The 23,922-nt window shown below is 42.8% G+C and overlaps 2 protein-coding genes across 3 annotated transcripts in view; both read right to left on the bottom strand.

Moving 5' to 3' along the window:
• Positions 1-1,502: 1,502 nt before the first annotated feature.
• On the bottom strand, positions 1,503-11,830 carry RBM22 (RNA binding motif protein 22). Its single transcript, XM_044231297.1, has 11 exons — positions 11,707-11,830; positions 11,211-11,264; positions 10,227-10,256; positions 9,272-9,404; positions 7,886-7,986; positions 7,612-7,784; positions 6,619-6,819; positions 5,040-5,204; positions 4,208-4,296; positions 3,863-3,994; positions 1,503-2,601 (listed from the first exon to the last, which is right to left on the bottom strand). The coding sequence occupies exons 1-11, from the start codon at positions 11,758-11,760 to the stop codon at positions 2,471-2,473; spliced, it is 1,263 nt and encodes a 420-aa protein (XP_044087232.1). The 5' UTR covers positions 11,761-11,830; the 3' UTR covers positions 1,503-2,470.
• A 6,733-nt stretch (positions 11,831-18,563) lies between these two features.
• DCTN4 (dynactin subunit 4) overlaps positions 18,564-23,922 on the bottom strand; it is a 30,994-nt gene continuing 25,635 nt past the window's right edge. For both annotated transcript variants that reach the window (XM_044231278.1, XM_044231285.1), the window contains 2 exons: positions 23,652-23,749; positions 18,564-21,191 (listed from right to left, as the gene is read on the bottom strand). In XM_044231278.1, the coding sequence (XP_044087213.1) occupies positions 20,978-21,191; positions 23,652-23,749 (312 nt within the window). In that variant the 3' untranslated portion in view covers positions 18,564-20,977. The remainder of the gene's footprint in view (positions 21,192-23,651; positions 23,750-23,922) is intronic.

The following is a 23,922-nucleotide window of genomic DNA, read 5'->3' as shown; positions in this document are numbered from 1 at the left end:
CTGCCTTAGTTCAGCTGTCATGATGCTGTACCTTTTGAGCCTTCTCCAGGAGGGGAGCACCTCAAAATACTACAGGCAGTGAGAAGGGTTAGAGGCTGAAGCATTATGACTAGTAAGCAGAGGTTAAGTAATGTGCCCCAGGGCACACAGCTGGGAGATGCTCAAGTGAGAATCTGAACACAGTAATCTGGCTCCAGAGTCTGTTGAAACCATTACTTGCTGTAAATAAAAATGGGGTTTTTCTTTTTGTGTGTTGAGAGTCAACTACGTTTCTGTTACTAGAGTTAACACTAGCTGCTGTAACAGATAAATCCCCAGGTCTCGACAGCTCACTGTAACAAAAATTCCTCCCATCCCAATGCTCTCTCTTCAAGGCAGTGATAGAGAACCCAGGCTCCTTCCATTGTGACTCCCATCTTCAGCACACTCCGGTGTATCTAGCCAGACAGGGAAAGAGCTCATAGGATTAAGTGTAAGATGTTTTTACAGACCTGGTCTGGGAATGGCAAAGGTTACTTTTCACCAAGTATGCCCCCAGCTGTGTGCCCTAGAGGAAAAGGAAATGGAGTTGGTTAAATACCTAAGAGTTTTTGTCAAAATCTAATTGCTCTTAATTCTGATTTACACAAGGAAGATTGAGCATCATTTCTATACTTCAATTTATGCTGGCATATTATGCTTTTCAAAAAATATCTATCCATAGCCAGACACTGCACAAAATTTAGAACCTCCTCTTTCTCAAAGTCAAGAATATACAATTGGGAGTCATATGTATGTGTATATGTGTACAGATATAAATAAACGGCAATTATTAAAACACTATATGTAATCCACATCTTATTCACAAGTTGGCTTAAAATCTTTTACATGTTAGAAAGACTAAAAACAAAAACAAAAACAAACCCAACCCCACCCAAAATGGTGTCAAAATACTTGGAAGTACCCTCATTGATTCACATTCAGCATTACTAGAAAGTAAATCAAATTTTCTAAGTCCTTCCAAATTTTTAAACTTAGAAAAAAAAACTTAATAAAAAACAACAACAAAAAAAAGCCAAGATGAAGCCCTCTAGAGGAAAAAAAAAAATTCTCCAGAGAACCTAAAAATGGGTATTGTATGGGTTATGTCCATCCCATTAAGTATCTATTTTAGGTAAACGACATGGAATGGACTTCCAGAAAAATGGAATTTCAGATAACTTTTGTTTCCCTTTAAAATGACTTGTATAATATGGCAATGAATTTTTAAAGCTACCACTTATCAACCACCACATGGCAGGTTCTGTGCTGAGTGACCTCTATGCATTATCTTATTTCAACCTCATACCCATAAGTACTTACTAAAAAGGCCAGGGCCTTTTTCCCATCATAAAATGGATACAGGAATAAAAATCAAAACAGTCTCAAGCCAAAAATTTACTGGTTTTCAACTTCTACTGACCTCAAGGTGAGCTACCAAAGGATAAGGAAAACAAAAATCTAGAAATAAGCCTATGACAACGTTTGGAAAATTGACCCGTTTTAATTTTTTAAAAACAAACAAACAAAAAAACACAACACAACATCCAATTATTTTTACCATCTACAATTCAGTTATATCCAAACATTCTAAGACCAAACAGAGTCCCCTGGCCAGAAGCAGGGGCTGAGGACGAGACGCTGAAGACACACGAAGGTGAAGGCTAGAGGGGAGTCCCAGCGGCAGGTCACAGGTCTTCCAACACGCACAGGCGCCTTTTGGCTCACAGTTTGTTCACGTGTTTTACAGGAAGCTCTTTCAATTTCATCCCAGACACCAGATTTCTTCAATGATACACAGCTCCACATTTGTGTTTCCATCCAATTGACGGGAATAAAAAGCAATTTTTGTTTTTGTCTTGGTTTGGTAGCGCACAGAGGTAAAACTATCCGCCAGATTCCTTTAGTAATAAATGAGGAAAGGAGAGGTAAGAAAAGATCTGGGCTGTGCTGGGTGCTGGTTTCTACTTGTCTCTTTAATGTTGACTTCTGAAGTGTTAAATCACACTCATGCCACTACAATGATTAGTAATAGTAATCTTTTTGCAGATGATAAAAAGGAAAAATACCCAATGGACATAAAAATGGTCAAAAAGATTTTACTGCAGGTCAATTTTTCCCCCCAAAGAAGATACAAAATGAACATCTAATTGGGATGGTAACTCCGTTAGACATTCCAATTCACCCAGTTGCTTGTTTGCCATAGAAGTAAGTTTGATTAGTAATGTTATAGCAGTAACCAGATGTGTTAATGGCAGCTTATTTGAGGTCCATCAATCCTTGGAATACGTGTAGGGAAGCATGGCTGTCGTTCTCTGACTGCCCACATCTGAACACATTCAGCTACCATGGAAACTACAAAGGAAGGAAAAATATATTTATTCCAAGATTCATGTACTGGGATTTTTTCAGCGCCCTTTCTTCTATAAAGCCCCGGAGTGGTGATAATGTGCTAGGGACTGCTGTGTTTCCCGGCATGAGCTCCCATCCTCTGAGGATCCTGAGAAGGATAGTGGATTGGTCCTGGAGCCCTCATGAAAGGAGGGGGTGGTCCCATTGGGTGGAACATGTGTGGCCCAAAACCTGCAGATGGGAGAGGACAAATTTGTTAGGCTTGTAGTTTCCTTGACAACCTTTCAAACCTCTGATTCTTTCTAAGGTCAAAACCACCTACACAGAAACCATACTTACAAAGGGCTTCGGAACATGTCAGTCACAGAACTGCTCAGGAACATATGTATACCTGTAATACCTCCCTGGTTTTAGAAACCTGTCCCCTCACACCAGGTCAAAAGAAAACTCCACAGGACTTAAGGTATCTGCTAATATGTCATCTGAACCTTTGGTGTCTATCGAACATGCCACCCCTACTGGACAGGATCCAATCAGGATTTGGGAGGGGAGGAAGAAATCAGGTGGAGGCAAGACCCTGTCACCACCAACAACAATGCTTTATCCTCAAATGGAGGGACGGTATTCAGAAAGCAGGACTTCATTAAAGAGGATGGGGACTCTGCCGCAGGAGAACCAGACACTTATGATTTACCTACACTCTTTTTTTTTTTTTTTTTTAAGATTTTATTTTATTTATTTGAGAGAGAGAGACAGTGAGAGAGAGCATGAGCGAGGAGAAGGTCAGAGGGAGAAGCAGACTCCCCATGGAGCTGGGAGCCTGATGTGGGACTCGATCCCGGGACTCCAGGATCACGCCCTGAGCCGGAGGCAGTCGTTTAACCAACTGCGCCACCCAGGCGTCCCAACCTACACTCTTCACATGGTCACTGACAGCTTCTAGAGCAGCGCGATACTGGAACCATTTATTACCGTCCCCTCCCCACCCGCTAAAGATAAAGCCATATGTAACTTGAGCCAAAATTTAACTTAAATACAAGACCAAGGACACTGTTTAGTTCATCTGAAACATTTTTTGTAAAAAGACTTATTGAATTTACATCCTGGCACAAGCTCTCTATCCTAGAGACAGGTAATGAATGCTTTACACAATGACACATACATCCACTCTAGGCAATGGCACTCTAGGACATCAGTTAGGATTTAGTTTAAAACAGGGGACACACTGATGATAGATCAGTGTAATCCAGTAACTCCCACTCTGATATACATACACTCAGATCTTTAGAACACTGGCAACTTTCCCCTCGTTGGCAGGCCAGGAAAAAAAGAATCAAAGATCAGGGACCCTAACAAATCAGGTTTACTTGCAGATTTCTATGGGGCAAACTCAAAGAATTTAGACATGATAGTGAAGTGTGAAGACAGACTCTCACAAGGATCTTCCTAGGCTAAATTAGACCTACTTACCGACAAGGACTATGGACATTACCTGGGGGAGGGGGTGGGGCAATACCGGGAGGTGGGGGCAGTGCGATGTTCACTACAGCTGGAGGTCCACTAGGGGGGAGGTTGAAGTAGTTGGCAGAAGCTTCTTCTTCTGCTGCAGGAGGAGGAGGAAGAGCTGTAGAACAGAAAAGAAGCAACAGTCAGAGAGAAGATGATTGTGCAACATCATTTCCCGCTCCTGTAAAATCCTGGGCTGCTGCTGGGAGAAAAGGGCTGCTGCAGGAGCCAGAAGCCAGCCCACAGGCCTCTCCTTGCACTGAGGAACGTCAGGGAAATGTGAGCACCTGACGTGAGCCAGCCATGGGGCGGGTACAAAGTCTGCACTCACCTCCTGGCAGTCCTGGAACAGGTTCAAGCTTGATTCCGGAGTCCGTGGTTCCGTCCTTCTCTTTTTCTTTTCCTCTGGCTGCTTGGGACCTGGGAGACACACAACGTCAGCACTAGGTCCCACCTTCTCTCACACCTCTGCTTCTCAGGTTTCTTAGTCAAGCAGAGATCCTTCATCCTTGCCTCCTCTTCGGCAAACGCTCCTTCCCCATAAAGGCCACAGTGCAGAGTGGTAAAAGCAACTGTTTTAATGCCAGAAAGACCTGGACTCAAAATCTGCAGGGAACGTACGGATGAGAAGAGGCGACCTCTGTGTGCTTGGCACAGTGCTGACTTAGCACACCGGAAGCACTTGGTCTGGGGGTGCTGCTGCTCTTCGAGATCCCCTTCCTGCTTCAAAGTCAGAAACCTGTCCTCCCTCTGAACCTCCAGGGCCTTTCACCAGAGTCTCTCTTTCACAATCACCACTTTCAAACTGGAATTAGCTTTTCTTCTCCACTGGACAACTGGCCTCTGGAAGGCGGACTCTAGATCTACTGCATCTGTAAACCCTCAAATCCACTTTTCATATCCTGGCATCACATTAGAACTGTAATAGCTGGTCATAAAAAACATGAACCTTCAAAGGAGTAGATTACTACATCAAAACCCTAAATGAATTTCCAAAGCAGGACTTTCCCAATGTCACAAGATGGAAGTGTTAGAAAATGAAAAATTCTTTTTAACAGTCCTACTGACTTAAATCTATTCACCAGAAATATACTAGTCTCCAGATAATGGAACACTTTCTTGAAAATCTCAACGAAGATACTTTAAAGGAGTCTAACTCTCACCTTCCCCATTTCACGTTGAGTCTGCGGCCATTGACAATCAACTTATTAAAGGACTTCTCTGCAGCCACCTCTGCAGCCTGCCTCGTGGCAAACTGGATGAACGCACACTGCTGTCTCTGCACGACAGTGATCGTCCGGATTTCCCCAAACTGATAGAAGTGATTTCTGAAGGGACACAGGCAGAGAAACAGGAGAGTTAATGGATGTACTCCCAGGTGGTTGTGATGGATTATTCACTCTTCCGCTGACTCACAAGGCAGGTGGCCCCATGGTTATCTGTCTAACCAACTGCAGGCAGTCCCCCCAATACCCTACCCTACTGTGGGTGCTACTCACTGAGAGTTTAAAAAAAAAATGAGTAAGACATGATTTACTAATATCTCAGAGGTGTTTTGCCTGGAGGAAAAAGGGCCCCAGTGGGTTCCTTAGGGACCTAAGCCCGACATAAGGGTCTGGCAAACTACAGCCCCCATGGCTCATGAACCAGGAACATTTAAAAGTTATATTAAGGTTGTAAAATAACAACAGTGACAATGATGATGACAATGAAACAACAGGGAGGAGGAGCAGGGAAATGTCTGCCACTGCAGGGATGGCCTAGCTCACACAGGCCAGGTTTAATGGAGAAGGCCACAGAGGGCATGTTACACACTTATAGGAGATTCTTCCTCATTTATCTCTTTGCAAGAGGTAATTTCCATCACTATCTATCCAGAAGTCCCATCCAGCCAATCAAAATACAAGCCAAGGGGTGCCTGGGTGGCTCAGTGGGTTAAGCCGCTGCCTTCAGCTCAGGTCATGATCTCAGGGTCCTGGGATCGAGTCCTGCATCGGGCTCTCTGCTCGGCAGGGAGCCTGCTTCCTCCTCTCTCTCTGCCTGCCTCTCTGCCTACTTGTGATCTCTCTCTGTCAAATAAATAAATAAAATCTTTAAAAAAAAAACACACAAGCCAAGGATAATACAAATACATCAAATACAAATCTCTCTAAAAAGTTAACAATTTAAACAGTATGAGTTTTGTAATTGCCAAGTTCTCCCTCCTTGATATAATTAATCACACTTGGGATACGTGCTGTAGTTTAGAAATTCTAACTGGCTATTAGGTCAAACAGAATCTCATGTAGGGGCACCTGGGTGGCTCAGTCAGTTAAGTATCCGACTCTTGATTTAGGATCAAGTCATGATCTCAAGGCTGTGAGATCAAGCCCCATGTCAGCGACATGCTGCGTGTGGAGCCTGCTTAAGTTTCTCTCTCTCCCTCTCTGCTCCTCATTCCCCTGGTTACTGCTCACAGGCTCTCAAAAAAAAAAAAAAAAAGAATCTCATGTAATCATTACTATATGCAAGGATCAAGGATCAAGTAAGCACTGTCAGCTGATGAACATTACTACTCTGACATCAGAAAGGATAATTTTATAAAGATTCTAGTCAGCATGATACTAACTATAGAGTGGCTAAAGAAAAATGTACTTCGTACCAAATTAGTCATTGTCAAAAAAGTATTGCCTGTGTTTTTGCCAAAAAAGTATTCCAGGGCAGTTAAAAGCAGAAAGAGCTCATGAAATTTTATCTACAAACCTTAGATCAGTCTCAGTAATGGTATCGCCCAGGCCACCAACATACAACGTGGTGATAGTCTTGTCCTCTGGTGGGTCCAGGCGAGGCATTGTTGAAGCCCTCTTTAGAAGCTTATCTGCCACAGGATCATTGATTCCATAATATCGGTCTTTAATGTTCTGATCAGCAAGGGGGTCATCTGGATCTGTTGGCTTCTCATGTCTATGGTTCAGTAAAGAACAGTGCATTAAGGTGAAACAAAGGAAAAGAATTTACAGGTATCACCCAATAGTAGCTACATACACACACCCAGAAATGCCTTTTGAACTAGAAACCACAATCATCCCAGAACATAATTATCATGATAGAGCTAATACCAAAGGAATTACTGTATTACACAAAGGCTTGCCAGCCTCCTAAAAGTCATTTAAATGGCCATCTAAGGTAACAGAGTTTATTAAGAAATTGGCACAATCCACTTCAAAACAAAAAGTAACTAAAATATGGTTACCCTTCTCTAGGTCAGTGGTTCTTAATGTATCTGAGGTCTTGCATACCACTGACAGTCTCATTCAAGCTATGGACCAGGCCCAGAAAAAAGCACAGATAATTATTTTCGTGGGTATAAGGTGAACCAACCCCAAATCAAGAACTCCTAGGCCAGATGCTTGGCAGGCTTGACTGAAACATACTCACATACCTTTGAGAGGCCTGGCCTTCACTGGACATCAACTACACACGTACCCCATGACAGCGATGACTTAGCTCTCAGGTGGGAACTTTTAGAGTCAACATATGGCATAACAACTTAGCTTCCCAAGGCCTGGTTATGAGTAGAAGTCCCATTACAAATAAAAACAGTAATTTCAACAAGCTCTTCTAAATGTAATAGCCCTAAGATGCGACATTTATCATACTAGTTGTATAAACCTATAGATTTTAAATCAGACATAGTCATTTCTTAAATGACTAGGTATCTGCAAGCCAATAATGAAAGTGCAATTCAGCTCTTGCCTGTATGGGCACTCCTCTCCTCTTTTACATTCTCCTTTTACCCAGAAGGAGCAAATGTGGGGTCGATTCCTCTTGTAGTAGGGTGTGGTCCGGGCCAGCTTGAGCAACATATCACTGGTGGAGGTGGCTTTCCCCAACATGCCAACTGGTCGCGTTCCATCAGAGTTAGAAATCTACAGAGGGATGACAAGTTCAAAAGATAAACTGTATAGACTGTGTCAAACCACTAGGATTCTACCAAATATAAATTTACATCAAGAAAGTGGCAGCATACTTCTCTCTCCATATTCTGTGTGTAGTACTCTTTGTTAACATCTGACTTTGGCATGTCATCCTTAAAAGATAATCCCGCATCACGAACCTGGATGGGCAGGCCTAGCACAAAGGAAAAGAGGAAAAACCCTCAAGATACATTTAAAAACAAATCCATACTCAACTGCTCATGGAATAAAATGTCATTACTCTCCTCTCCAGCTTCCTCGGTATCAGAGGCTTTACTTTCATTCAAAATCTTTATTGCTAATAGGCCAAAACTACCACAAAGCATTCTATGAAAATGTCCAAATTCCTGAGCTGTCATGAAATTTGAAATCAATGTTTTAGAACATATTTGAGATGAGTAACATTTGGTTACGGTCAGACTTGACCTGTAGTGAATAAGTAATAGCTTATATAATAAACAATAGCTTTTATTACAACAGTGTTTAAAATAAATGTAAAAAGTGCGTTGTTGTTGTTGTTTTTTAAGATTTATCTATTTATTTGACAGAGAGAGAAAGTGCGCGCATACACCCGTGCACAGGCAGCAGGGGAGGAAGGCAGAGGGAGAGGGAGAAGCAGCTCCATGGAAGCTCAATCCCAAGACCCTGGGTTCATGACCTGAGGCAAAGGCAGACGCTTAACCAACTGAGCCACCCAGGTGCCCCAAAAGTGAGTGACTTTTAAGCCTGTCTTACAGATCCTCTAGATAGTCACACACATGTAAGTATCATAGTATTCCAGAACCAGAACACTTTAACAAATATATAAATAATATTAAACAGTATGTGACCAGGACTTCGATTAGCAGCTATCTTTCTGAACTTAACATATATATAAACTTATTTTTCCATTTTATTTTATTGTATACTAGCAACTCTTATTGAAAAAGTATTTTTTCCATGAACAAAGTCACCTGTAGGTAAAACAAACAAACAAACAAACAACCCTCAAAAGCAGTTACTCTTAAGATGGAAGCAGTCACAGTCTATCAGTCCTAAAAACACAGTTGAGACAAAAACCTAAAGCACAATTAGCCATTGCTTCTGGTAAGGATTGTGGGAAAGAGCTTTGAATTTTGAAAGAAGCCCAAGGCAAAGAAAATACGAAGCACAGGAAAAGATGTCTTCCTTTCACTTTGGCTATACGGATGTACATGAGAGAGATTTGGGCCAATTCTGATCAATTCCCAACTTTTCCTTAAATTCCTCCTATTGTTCAGAAGGGCTCTAGAATGGCCTAGTATGACTCTCCTCTTCTAGGAAAAGTAGAGCACAGCAGGCACTCCAAAGTGGGGTCAGAAGCAGAGAGGGGGTGAGAAATGGGAAACAAAAAGATCGGTTTGTCAGCTAGGACACCTTCATCTACATGCTTTCAGATCTGTTACACTGGGCAGACATACCATATTCCAGATCCAAGAGGCAGGTCTGACAGACATTCTTCAATTTACTGCAGGTCTGGCACACTTCAGTTTTCTTGAAACGCATGCGGACCCCGGGGCACCAGCGAAACACTGTGAATGGCCTGGCACAGATCTGAAAAGCAAAATGAGAGCCAGAGTGCTAATCGTGCTGATCTGGACAATAAGGCCATGAGACTTAATAACAATGGGAGACTGAAAGGAAAGATCCTTGACTCTACGGTTTAAAGGAGACCCTAGCAACCATGTAGTCTAAATACCATCTGATGTTTCAATCCCAGTTACAACACCCTTCCCCAGGAGTTAAAAAATTCACATCGTACAGAAATGAAATATGCAAAAGTCAAAGTCCTCCCCACACCAGAGATAACCACTACGAATAACAGGACCATTAATCCTTTTGGGCAGGGCAATGGGGAGTGCTGTACACTCCTTTAAGAATCTTATGACAGCTCTGACCTTCCTCCTCTGCTAAAACCCTTTATGCGCATTGTCAGACAACACTCAGTATATCATCTCAGAGGGTTCAGAGCCCATTCACAGATACCAGGTTAAGAACCTTTACATTAGGGGAGCCTGGGTGTCTGAGTGGCTTAAAGCCTCTGCCTTCAGCTCCGGTCCTGATCCCAGGGTCCTGGGATCAGCCCCGCATCAGGCTCTCTGCTCAGCGGGGAGTCTGCTTCCTCCTCCCTCTCTCTGCCTGCCTCTCTGCCTACTTGTGGTCTCTCTGTCAAATAAATAAAATCTTAAAAAAAAAAGAACCTTTACATTAAAGGGCTCACTTTCCCACCTCTCACACTAAACAGTTAACAGTCAATGGGTATATAAATGATAATATGAAAGTCTATGTAGCACTGGCTTTTACTGGAGAAGCCCAGCAAGTTGAAAAGAAAAGGAAAATAAAATTAAATCATTATTCTTAAACAGACATACTTACTTTACATTCCTTTCCATACTTCTCTTTGGTCTGAAACAGAAAAAATAGTAAAGAGCAAGTTTACATAAAGACAGAAATTAGATGTCTGCTCCTTCCCTGAAGACAACCTAAGAAATGTGTCTGGAGATCCCTGGCCTCCTAAAAGGTGGTGGTGAGGGACCACCTACTGGAGGTGTGGGAGAGCAGAGGTACTCTAACCAGCTACTATGAATCACAATCTCTTAAGAATCTTAGAATCTAAGGCAATTATGTATCTTTCCACTGACACAATTCTTAGGCTCACTTCTGACTCCCAAGTTCTCTCCTAAGAATTAAAATTCTTAACAGTTCCCACAGTCCCCAAATCACAGAGGACATAGCTTTGGCCAGTCCATTTTATAAAGGTTAGTCAAGGGTAACTCGTATAGACCCACCCTGTGCAGATACTCTGTACACATACAGTCAATCAAGATCTCTGAGATCGATCACAACACAGTGTCATTCTAATCATTAAATGTTAATTACTGATTATTTTACCTTCATTTATAAGGATGGGGTTACCTTACACTAAAGAAACTACAAGGGACAGTGGCCAAAAGGTATGTGATTAGGAGTCAGGACAGTACTATCTAGTCCTGATTCTCCTTCTACCTTGCTAAGGTCCCGGGAGTCAACATATCTGAATTTAAACCCAAGCTCCACACCTTACCTGCCATATTGAAAAGACATAACTGTCTCTGCCTCGGGTTAACAGACCTAACTGCTAGGTAACTAAACGCTCAACAAATATTAGCTATTATGTTATCACTCCTAAACCTCAGGACTGCTACTGAGTTCCAAAGACAGAACAAGCATGACAGTCCTTTGCAAATCGTCCTATGCTTTGGGTGAGCAAGGCAGCATCAGTACTCTGGCGTGGCTAAGAGAAGCATTTCACGGACAGCGTGCGAACACCACAACACTGGCAGAACCTGAATAACTTCCGTTTCACACGCGATCACTCACCATTCGGATATACGGATTTTCTCCGAGACACGTCTGGCACAGAATGGGGAAGTCCTGGTGAAAATGGGAAATCTGGTTGAGTGCCAGGCTCCGAAGACCCTACCATCTCAGCCACACTCACGGCGACGGGGGGAGGGGAGGCGAGAAGCGAGGGTGGGGGACACGGTGGGGCAGGAACCCCAGGTCTAGCACGGGCCAGGTCGCGGGAGGGGGCGCTGTCTGCACTTCCGGCAGGTGGCGGGAGAAAATACCAGCGCGAAATGCGTGGAGAGGGCAAGGGTGTAAAGCGGGCTGGTCCAGGACCCTGGCTAAGCGCTCTCCCCTCTAAGCCCCGAGGAGGAGGGCCGCCCTCCAATCTCCCGCTCTGGCCGAGCTAGGCCGCAGCGCTGGCTCCTGCCCGGAATTCCCTCGGCCGCTCCACCGCGACGGCCCTGCCTGCCCGAAAGAGGCCCGGCTCTGCCGCCTCTCTCTGTCCTCCTCCGGCAGGCATACTCACCGCATCCTCCCAGTTCTGCCTGTTGTAGGTGTTGGAACCCAGAGAGGTCGCCATCTTGAGAGCGTCTGGAGGCAGCGGTGGCTTCCTAGTTGGGAAAGAGGACCGCCACAATCCCGTCAGGCCCTGAGGCTGGCTCCCGGCCCGTTGACGTCTTATTTATGCGTCTTGGGCGCCCTTGGGGGCGGCCCTTGTGCGTCATGACGTCACCCAGGGTGTCTTCGCTTAACAATTGGAGTGCTAGTGGGTTGCAACCCCGTGCTCTCTTGGAGTTGGACCGTGGTTGGAAGAAGGGCCACAAGTACAGTTGATTTATTTCTAAAATGGAGCGAAAAAATAAGGGAACAAGTAAGGAAAGAGGGGCTGGGACTAAAACCGCGTTAGCTCCCATGGAGCGCTTATTATGCCTAATGCTGGGCGAACTGGGCTGGGACAGTATCTTTTTTTTTTTTTTTTTAAAGATTTTATTTATTTATTTGGCAGACAGAGATCACAAGGAGGCAGAGAGACAGGCAGAGAAAGAGGAGGAAGCAGGCTCCCTGCTGAGCAGAGAGCCCGATGCGGAGCTCGATCCCAGGACCCTGGGATCATGACCTGAGCCGAAGGCAGAGGCTTTAACCCACTGAGCCACCCAGGCGCCCCCCGGGGCTGGGACAGTATCTTAATAATCACAATTTCTTTGTAAGGTTGCCAGCTTTAGCAAGCAAAAACACAGAACGTCTAGTTAAAGTTGAAGTTCAGATAAACAACAAACCATATTTTAGTATAAATATGTTTGGGACATATTTATTCTAAAAAGTGATTCGTTTATCTGAAAGTCCAGTTTAGCTGGATGTCCTGTATTTTATCTGGCAACCACTACCCTCTAGGCAAGTATGGTTGTCCTTTTTTTTTTTTTTTTTTTTTTTTAAATAGAAAAGGAAGCTGAAGTTTAGAATTTAGAATTGGGTAACTTACTTCTTCTGGTCCTGTAGCTAATAAATGGTGAAACCACAAATCCATATTGTTACATATATCAGTAATTTGTTCCTTTCCATTGCTGAGAATTCTAATATATAAATGTATTGGGGGATTTTTAAAAAATCCATATGCCAGTTGATAGACATTTGAGTTGTTCCGAATTTCAGTGAATATAAATAAAACCATTATAAACATTCACATATATGTTGTACGGACATAACGTTTTCATTTGTAAATACAAAGGAATGTGATTACTTGATCAAATGGTAAGTATATGTTTTCCCATGTGAGAAAGTTCTTGGAGTTACCTAAGCTTGAATCTATGGTTTGTTGTCTTTTTAAAAATTTTTTTATTTTATTTTTTCCTAGCTGAGGTGGGGTAGGGGTAGAGGAAGAGAAAATCTTAAGCAAGCTCCATGCCCAGCGCAAAGCCAGACACTGGGCTCTGTCTCACAATCCCGAGATCCAGACCTGATCTGAAGTGAAGAGTCAGATGCTTAACCAGCTGAGCCACCCAGCCACCCTTTTTTATTTTTTATTTTTAAGTAAACTTTATGTCCAGCCTGGGGCTCGAACCCAGGACCTCAAGATCAAGAGTCACATGCTCTACTGACCGAGACAGCCAGGTGAACCTTCAGTTTATCTTTTGTTATGTTTTACAAATTCTTTTACGTTTTTAAAATTTTCATTTAAGTAATCTCCACCTTCTACATGAAGCTCAAACTCACGACCCTGAAATCAAGAGGTGCATGCTCTTCCGACTGAGCCAGCCCGGCACTCATTTTGCAAACTCTTAGACATCATTTCTTTATTCTTCTGCCTAGTTTCTTCTCCATTTGGGACTCCAATTATACATGTCAGCTATCATTCCATAGGTTTTTTGGGGGGTTTGTTTTGTTTTGTTTTTAATTTTTATTTATTTATTTGACAGACAGAGATCGCAAGTAGGCAGAGCAGCAGGCAGATAGAGATGGGGAAGCAGGATGCCCGCCAAGCAGAGAGCCCAATGAGGGGCTCCATCCCAGGACCCCGGGATCAGGACCTGACCCAAAGGCAGAGGCTTTAACCCACTGAGCCACCCAGGCGCCCCCGTTCCATAGGTTTTGAATACTGTGTGGTTTCACTCTTTCTGCGGGGGACTCAGATTGGGTTATTCCTATTGACATAGCTCTAAGTTTCCTGATTATTTCCTCAACTATGATGAGTCCACCGATGAGACCACAGAGGATATTCATCTCTGATCCTGTGTTTTTTTTTTTTTAATTTCAATTTGTCCCTTTCTTATAGTTTCTGCCTCTCTGCTGAAATGTTCATACATACCATATTTTTGACTAGATTTTTCAACATATTAATTCATTCAAGTCCCCCTCTGATTCCAACATCCGGTCATATCTGTATATGGCCTTTTTGTTTTGTCTATGAAAAATGAGTTTTTTCTTGCTTTTGTAACTCAAACTTTTTATTGAATGCCAGTCACTCGTTATGTAACACACTGAGGTAGACGAGTATTACCTGGAAATGGGTAGATCTGTTCTGTCAGGCTATTTGTGTGGGATTTCATCAATCCAGTCAGAAACTGAGCTGGGTTTGCATTTTGTTGTTGCTGTGGTTGCCTCCAGTGCATTATAGGTTTCATATCCTCTAGCATTATTTTATGCTCTAGGATGGGGCTGAAGTACTTTTCTCAAGCCCTCATATGTCACCCTCAGCTGTCAGCTGTCCTGCACACCTGAACCACAGTGGTTAAGTCTCTACAGCCTCGCCTGTCCCTCACCAGCTGTTGTTACTAGCTCCTTGCTAGGTTGGTAGTTGGGAATGGGTTGGGGGTTCCTTGCTTTGGTTCAGCCTCAGTCTTTAGTAGGTCCTTTGTGGCCAGGCCTCGGGAATGGTTTTTCTCCACATTCTTGCCCCTTCTGTCTGTGGCATCAAAACTATGACTCGTGTTTGGAGTTGGCCTTGTGGGGTAGTGTTTCTGGTCCTTCCCGCAGTAGTAGAATTTTAATAGTATTGGTTGGTAGGGAATCCTGGGGCTCAGGACTGAATCTTGTCCCCTGCCCCAAGAGTAGTTTTTTTCTTACCATTCTTACCAATGGGTCTTTACCTGTTCCCTGGGAAGACATGCTTTTCTGTTCCTCCCTGAGTGGCTTGGGTCTTTTTTGCTCCTTATGAGGGAAAAGCCTGGGTAGGAGGAGGCAAGCGCTCCTGCCTTGCCCACAGTAGCAGCAGATCTCTCCTACCTACCGCCAAACCCAGGATGCTCTTTAGAGCTCCAGCACCCTCCCCTCCCTGCGGTCTTTCCCATGAATATGTGGTAGAGGTTTTGGGAAAAGCTTGTGAGTACATGCCAGCTCCCTTGGTGTCTTAGGCTCCCAGGGATTTTACACTGTCATGTTAGTCCAAGTTTGGCCTTTTTAACATTGATTTCCTCTTACTTGCCATATGATGGCCAACACTTCTTCTGCTCACGCTGGGCTACAGGTGAGCCAGTCTACAAGACTGATCTCTCTTTGGAAGGCTCTGTCCCTCCTTGAAATGCAGGCTATTTGGCTGCTCTGCCACATTAGCTGATAGATGCAGTAAAATGTATGATTTTATCATCTATCCACCTTTTCTTTTTGAGAGGGACGTGACACTCCTTCCAGATACCTATACCACAGGCAGAAATGGAGCTCCTGAGTGACCTCATGGAATGGAATGGAAATGGAATGGAATGGAATAGAATGGAATGGAATGGAATGGAATGGAATGGAATGGAAAATAATACCACATGTTCAGATATAGCCTTTAAAAACAAGTACAGTGAAAATGAAACAGTATTTGTTTTAGTAAGTAGACAAAAGTCTGTGGAAGGCTCTGAACTAGAAGTCTAGGTTGAAAAAGAAGAAGTGTTAGATGTTACAAACATGAGTGTTGATGCTTTTTTAAACAGAAACAGCTAAAAAGCATGAGGAAAGTATTTTCACTGGCTGATTCCGTATTATTTAATGTTACTTTCATTTAATACTTAAAGTCATTATCTTGTGTAGAAGTCTCACACTGTGAAATATATTTCACTACGTATGTTCCTGATCGCCAAAAAATGAGGATAAACAAGTATTGCCACTGAGGAAGCAACTCAGCTCTGAGGTTTTTTATTTTGTCCAGACTGCACTTTCAATGGAATAAAGGGCAGATGGATGACAAAGGGCCTGAATTTGTCTCTAAAAGTCTGCAATCCAGTAACTGGGCTACACACATACAAAGGCCCACAAAGAAGGAAGGGGTAAATGCACTGAAGAGATATAGGGCTGTGAATCAAGGTCATGTCTAGATGGGAGGAAGGGGGAGCAGGAAAGTAACTCTGGAGAAGGTGCACAAAGAATGAAGCATATTCTAGGTAGAGGAAACACCGCAACAAAAAAGCTCAAGGCAAGTGGGATATTTGGCTTATGACAAAAAGAGACTGTGTATTTAAAAAAGAAAGAAAGAAAAAAAAAAGGTGCCTGGGTGGCTTCGTTAAGCATTTGCCTTTGGCTTAGTTCCAGACCCTGGAGTCCCAGGATCAAGCCCCACATCAGCCTCCCTCAGAGGGTAGTCTGCTTCTTCTGCTCCTCACCCTGCTTGTGCTTTCTCTCAAATAAAAAAAAAAATCCTTAAAAAAATAAATAAACAAAGCTAGGGGCACCTGGGTGGCTCAGTGGGTTAAAGCCTCTGCCTTCACCTCAGGTCATGATCCAAGGGTCCTGGGATCAAGCCCCAAGCCCCGCTTAGGCCTCTCTGCTCAGCAGGGGGCCTGCTTCCTCCTCTCTCTCTGCCTGTCTCTCTGTGGTCTCTGTCTGTCAAATAAATAAATAAAATCTTTAAAAAAAATAAAGCTAAAAGATCAACAGCTACATACGTAAGGAAAAGGGTGATACTAATTTATTCAAAAACTATCGCGTGCCTATCATTTGTCAGGTGTTCAAGCCTCTGCAGATACAGCAACTTAAAAAAAAAAAGATAAAATCCCTGCACTCTAGAGCTTATGTTCTCATGTGATGTGTCAGAATATCAGGTGTTTTTATGCTGGTGTTTAGTGCTACAGAAAAAACACAGCCAAGGAGAACAGGGAATGTGTTTAGGGGATGGCCGTTTTTACACCATTAAATATGGTGGTCAGGGAAAGCCTCACTAAGAAAGAAATGTTTGAGTAAATGCTTGATTGCGATGAGGGTGTGAGTTATACACGTGTCTGGGAGAAGTTTTCTAAGCAGATGGACAACTAGTGCAAAGGCCCTGAGAAGACGCCTGCCGGGGTGACTCAAGAATAGCAGGGATCCATGGGGCTGGGATTTATGGAGCACGGGGAAGTAACAGATGAACTCAGGGAGGCAGTGGTTGGGTGGGTTTCGTATCATGTAGGATCTCATCAGCCATTGTAAGGAGTTGTATTTGCTTTGCTCTTCAGCAAGCTAAAAAGCCTAAGTGGAAAAATGCCTTATTCATTCTGGCTGCTGTGAACACTGATTGAAGTGTGGTTTCCAGACCGTTTGGATGCTACTGCAGTAGGTCTGTAAGTCTACGGTGATTTGGCCCAGGACGGTAATTGTGGAGAGGGTATGAAGTGATCAGTTTGAAGACAGAGCTGATAGGATTTGCTGACTTACTGCAGGTGGCACGCGAAGAGTCAAGGTTGATGCCAAGATTTTTGTTGTGAGCAACTGAAAGGATACAGTTGCCATTTAGCTAAGGAAGAATGCAGGAGAGGCAGATGTGGTGAGAGAACGTCCAGTGTGGTTTTGAACTTTCAGAGACTATTCCAGAGTTGGTATGTGAATTTATTTTTCGGAGAGACAGGGAGTGCACTCAGGGGAAGGGGTAGAGGAAGAAATCTTAAACAGGCTCTGCACTGGGCGTGATCTCATGCCCCTGAGACCATGACCTGAGCTGAAGTCAAGAGTCGGTCGTGTAACTGACTGAGCCACCCAGGCACCCCACTATGTAAACTGAATAGATGGTCTGAAAACAGTGAGATCACGGTGAGTAAGCAGAGAGGAAAGTCTAAGAAAATGAGATCTGGCACACTCCTTATGAAGAAGGCTGTCACTGACATAGAAGCAAAACCAGGGGCTTTTGTTCCAGAAACTAAGTCAAGAAAGGTTTTTAAGAAGGGAGAGATCAGCTGCCAGATGCTACTGAAAGATTAAGGAGATAAGGACTGAAAATCAGCCATGTGTTTTAACAGTGTGGCATCTCGGAGAACTTGAAGAGAGCAATGCTGGTAATGTGCTGGGGTGGAATGGGTTCAGGTGAGAACAGGAGGAGAGGAACTCAAGGGTTTTGAAGGAGTTCCACTGTAAAGGGAGTAGAGATATGGGGTATCAGCTAAAGAGGAACGTGAGGTCAGTTTCTAAGCTGAGAGAAACCCTAGCACCATGATGGAAAGATGCAGGAGAGCGGAGGGGGAACTGTGTAAGGGACATCCTTGAACAGATGAGAGGAGGAGACCAGCTGCGCTCGGTGGTGGGGCCTGCGTCAGACAGGAGTGCGGCAGTTCATCTATAGTACTCGGAGGGAAGGAAGAGGTCCAGGAGGACAGGGGGAGGGGATGGAGGGGCTACCTATCAGGGGTGGGCCATTTTGGGTTATCTGAAAAGATGTTTTGGGGAGCAATGACCTGGGGTAAAAGCTGATGGAGACCTAACAACATGACATTTATATAATGGTTCTGTGAATATGTTTATACAGAGCCCAAGCATCACCGACCTCTATGTTACAGTGAACTAACTCGATAGGGGCTTTCAGTTTAGTTCATTTAAAGAAACAGAAGAGGCAGCATACCCCAGTGACCCTCCTACTAACTCTCTTCCCTCCAAGCCAGTCTTCTGACTCTGAGCCATGCTATTCCATTCAGCCCTCATGAAAGCAAATGAAAGACATACTCAAGGTTTGTCTGCTTTATTTCACTACATTAAGTTAAGCTATAAGGCAAAACAGGGGCCTGTAATTCATAAAGATTAAGGAGTGCCTCTCATTCCCAAAAGGGACCAAAAAGGATGTTTCTTCACAAATATACGTGACATTTATTTAACTCATTACACCCATAAGCACTTTGAACAAAAGAAACCTCAGTGGGCTAATCAAACTACAAATACAAATTAACTTAGCTTTATGTTTCCCAAACTGTAGCTCCTAGTGCTAACGACATTGCACTCGCCAGCAGTGGTGCACTGCCTGTGCGCTGCCAATCCTGCGCCTGATCTAGTATAAAAAAGCGACAAATAGAATTCTGAATTCACCTCCTGCAGGTGTTGGACCATTTCTACTAATACACAGAATACTGGCTTGCACTGAGAACCATCTTGAGGAAACAGTAAAACAATGGCTCTGTTATTCAAGTTAATTTGGCTTCTGAGGACAAAAATTCTATGATCAAAGTATTTTTGTGTTTCTGTGTTACATGGGGGTGATGAGACCCATTACTTCAACATTATTACTTTGCGGAACAAACACTAGCTACATGCCGTAAACACACAATATGCAAGTGTGCGTAGTCTGCAAATGTGTAAACACAGGAAGCCATTCTCTCCTCTGACGTCCAGGTCCTCCACGGGCAAGCATGGAGCCATGGCTTCAGAGCAGATTCTAGCACGTAGTGAAATAAAAACCAAGACACCAAAAATTAAAACTATTTCTCTAGTCTGCATATTTGTCATTACATGACCCCCTGCCCCAACTCCTAAGAGGCTAAACCTTACTTATTACTGTCATAATATTAGAGATATGTGTATTTCCTTCTTATGCTGCAGCATATGTATTACTCTGTGAAACAATGTTTCATTAAGTCAGCTTGACATTTTGAGTAGGATTTAGTGTTCTTTCAAAGGCTTACTAAATATTTTTGTCTTCCAAAGGGAGCTAATAAGTTACTATGTCCTGCCTGTATTCTAGATTACTATATATCTTAATTTCTTCTTTTTTTTTTTTTACACTAAAGGCTTGAACTTAAAAAAAAACAAAACGAGGATAAAAAGGAAATTTCTCTTTTCCCCCAAAATGTGTTGGCTGCTTGCTAATAATACATTTGCAGAAAATGTGGTGCAGACAGTGGTCTACTTGGTCAAGTCTCATTTTAGAAAATGCCACAGAAAATTAAGGTTAGCAAGCCAGCTCCAGGATACCAAAAGAAAACAGCATGTGTGCTGTCAGGCAAGTATTCTGGGGTACTAGCTGAACTATTTTGTGTTTTACAATCAAAACAGCCTTATTCAACACACCTTATGATAGATGTTTTAAACTCAGGATGGGAAAAGGTTATCTTAATACCCAGTTTGGGATTCAAGAGCTATTTTCTATTTGGGATTCAACTGCTATTTTCCCCTTCAAATCAATGGAAAGAATATTAGTTTGGATCATGCTAAAAGTCTGACCTTTAAAATGTTTTCTGCATTCCAGAAGTGAACTCGTCTACCAAGTTTTCTTTGGCCTCTTTCCAGGTGCCAAATATTTAGAACTTATTGAGTTAAAGAGGCAGAGCAGATGGGAAGGGGAGGGAGTAAAACACAGAAGGGATACTTCCGGATGACAGCGTTAACCCCTGGATATTGTGGCAACATTTAAAAGTGAATGGAATTTGCAACCCCTTGGTATGGCATATGATTGCTTGCTTCTCCAATTCTTAAAAGAAGTTCCATATTCTAATGAGAAAGAAATTTTAAGAGCACCTGATAAATATGCATCCTCTATTTACTCAGAAGACGGCAAATCGGAGCGCCTTAAGAATCTCAGGTTTTGCCAAACACCACGAAACGAAAGACAGGGTGACAATTCTATTTTTCTGTCCAATGGAAACCACGGCAAGACGGGAGCCATAGGGGCAGGTGAAGGGATGTGTTTAGACTGCTAGATTATAGCTACACGGAATGCAGATAGCAGCTGGTACACTGACACCGGCACTGGGCCATTAACAGCAGGTCTGCCTTGCAGTTATCATTTTATCTGTGAGATTGTGACCCTTTTTGAGGTTAGACTGGGAGACAGTATGGTCAGAGTTTCTCGGGTGGTAAATCTAATGCCACTCCAAAGAACAGCCATCCCCTTTCTTGGGAGGGAACTGTGCTGTTGTTATTCAACGTGCAGGGTTCAGTGAGGGAGACAGATTACTAGTATGAACAGAAGTGAGAGCAAGAGGAACAGCAGTTAGCCTGAGTCCCTAATGTCTTGCCAGTGCCCCCACCCTCCTAGGAACAGGATTCAGTAGCGCATGGGTACATTATTACAAACAAGGCTTAATGAAGCAGCGGCTTCCACATGTTAACATGGGCTCATGGTGTCCTTTGCCCCACCAGTGGCACCTTTAAGGAAGAAGCGGGCCCAAGCTGAGTTCCACGTGCTGGGTGAGCCAGATGACTTCTGTGCCCTGGTCACTTTCTTCGATGGGGCGGATGGGGGCTGCCAGGTTTTTAAAATCATGCTTCATCTTAAAGCACACGGTCACTTCGCCCTCCTCCCGCTGTGGCGTCACTTTGATGAAAATGCCCACTTTGTTGGCCTTTCTGAAGGCTATAATGCTATGGAAAAAAGTAAGTACAGTGTTGGGTAGGTCACAAGTCAGCCAAGCCACTAAGACTTACATTTTATCTAATGACAAGTTATTACCATCATCTTGTTTATTAGCAATAGAGTTCTTTTAGCAAAATGTCAATCTACCTTTTTAATATTACAAAAGTAAAATACAGTCCTATGTAATTGAAATTCAAATGGGAAAAAAGTTAAGTCTTCCCTTATTTTCCCCTTTAGCACACAGAAAAACTACAAACACTTTGGTTCTTAACCTACCAGGTATTTTTCTACGAGTTTGCACCGACACAAAAGGGACACATTACTTGTTCCATTAACTTGGTTTTTTCCACTCAGTTTATCACAAATACCTTTCCATGCTGGTATATACAGATCTTCTCCATTCTACTTAATGGCTGCAGAGTATTTTCTTATAGGTTTACTGTAACTGGTATATACTGATATTGCCAATTTTCCTGTCATAAACAATGGTGCTGTGAATATCCCTTTACGTTGATCTTTGTGTGCATGTGGTAATGTTTCTATAGGATACAGACTGATATTCACTCAGAACTTCAAAGAAACTTCTGGAACACCATAAAAGTAGTGTTTTTATAAATAAGCTCTGTAAATCAGAAATTTCTGGAATAGAAAAATAATCTCTTTAGTTGATACTTCCGTTTTGACTTTCTCTGACGTGCACTTCATGTTTGTGCTTTAATAACTTAGCTTCAAACAAAAAGTCTAAGGGCAATGAAACAGAATTTGATCTACTATTCAAATGATACTCCGAGAAAAGTTACTGGATTTAAACATTTACATAGTATCATATAGTATTTATTTCTAAGTATCTGAAAGTGCTAAAAGTGCAATGTGAAGTATAATTAATACAATTTTTTATTACTCTATCATATAACCTGACTAGAATTTGATATCTCAGATGATCTTTCCAGCAGCTGACCTTGGCTTAACAAATTTCTGTATCTACCTAATGTCATTTAAGGATCCACATAAAGCAATGATTACAGAAAATGCCTTTTGTATTGTATTAACTCAATACATTTTGTACTGTAGTAAATAAACCCTTGTAGGATTCATTAAAAAAAGAAAACAGTTTTCTTTTAAAATTTAAAAATAGTAAGAAGGAAAAAGTGTCTTTCTAGCCTCATTTACCAGGCAACCACTGACAGCTGGGAAGCTTTAAAAATTTAAAAAAAAAAAAAAAAAGCAGATTTCTGGTGTACCCCTAGACCTTCCAAAGAGAATCTCTGGGCTGGGACTGAAACTCCACAGAATGAAACAAAACACTGGTGCTTTCTGAAGTCAACTCAAGTTTGCCAATCATGGTGCTAAACCCATCTTTGCCCTTTATTTTTCCCAGTCATCCCATGTTATTCCTTCTAATTCTTGCTAAGGGTGTCTGGATCATTTGTTAAAAAAACCTTACATGTGGGGCGCGTGGGTGGCTCAGTGGGTTAAGCCTCTGCCTTCGGCTCAGGTCATGATCTCAGGCTCCTGGGATCGAGCCCCACATCGGGCTCTCTGCTCAGCGGAGAGCCTGTTTCCCACTCTCTCTCTGCCTGCCTACTGTGATCTCTCTGTCAAATAAATAAATAAAAATCTTTAAAAAAAAAACCCAACACCTTACATGCTCCTTGTGCCAGCATATGAAGCTGTTCTTTTCAGCTCCAGGTCCACCTTCTGTATCTTGCTTTGTGACACAGGATTCTGCCACCCATGTCTCTCTGCTTTGTAGAGCGCTCCCTGTCAGGTTCGTGTCCAATGGAGGGGTTCTAACGGAGCCTAGAAACCTGGAGGGGGAAGTGGCTTGCTCCTGCCTATGAGCTGCCTCTGTGTGTGTATATATGTGTGTCTGTGTGTGTGTGTGTTGGGGGGGGGTTCCTGTGGGCCTCACTCCAGCAATGGTTCTTCACCCAGGAAGGGACAGTACCTGTTGCAGTTTTAGACTGTATCCTAACTGATGTATCCTCATCCAGGCAAAGGTTTGGCTTTTTATTTCTCAGTTATTAGGTAAGACAGAATCAAATCTATTACTCAAAGGGCAGGTGGGGAGGGTATGTGGAGAAATCTAATGATAAAACTATAGAAGAGAATACTGTATCCTGTAACTATTAAAAATAATGCACTTGAAAATTTTAATTAACAGGGGAAAATATTTACTACTTAAATGGAAACAAAGATTAGAAACTGCTTACAGAATGACCCCAACGATGGAAGAAATACATAGAAGGACAAAGACCAAAATGTTAACAGTGCCAGTGGGATTTTATTTTCCTTCTTCATGGTTTCACATATATATTCTGCAAATTTCTACAGTAATTTTTTTTATAAACAAAGAAAAAAAATCACCTTAAAAAATCAAGATAAAAAAACTGGGGTCTGTAAGTGGACCTCCTACATTAGCTAACTGTACTATGTTGGGGGAGGGGGGTCACTAAATGCTCACTCACTCAGGATCGTCCTGAAAGTCCTGGGGTTCTGCCAACTCATCATACTCTGCTGCTGCATCCTTGCCAGCTAGGATGAGCTCTTTGGGAGGCACCACCACCTGCAGAGTAAAAGAGAGAGGGCTGCCTCAGAATGGGTCACTCTGTTGCAGGACATTCACTCCACAACATACGACACAGTGGTACACCATCCTAAACATACAGAAAGAAGTTTCAGGAAACAGTATTACTTTACTTATACAGAGTTTAAAAACTGTTAGGAACACAGACATTT

Source organism: Neovison vison, chromosome 1, assembly GCF_020171115.1.
Source record: "Neovison vison isolate M4711 chromosome 1, ASM_NN_V1, whole genome shotgun sequence".
NCBI lineage: Eukaryota > Metazoa > Chordata > Mammalia > Carnivora > Mustelidae > Neogale > Neogale vison.
The sequence above is the reverse complement of the archived record's forward strand: the minus strand, read 5'-3'. Positions and strand labels throughout refer to the sequence as shown.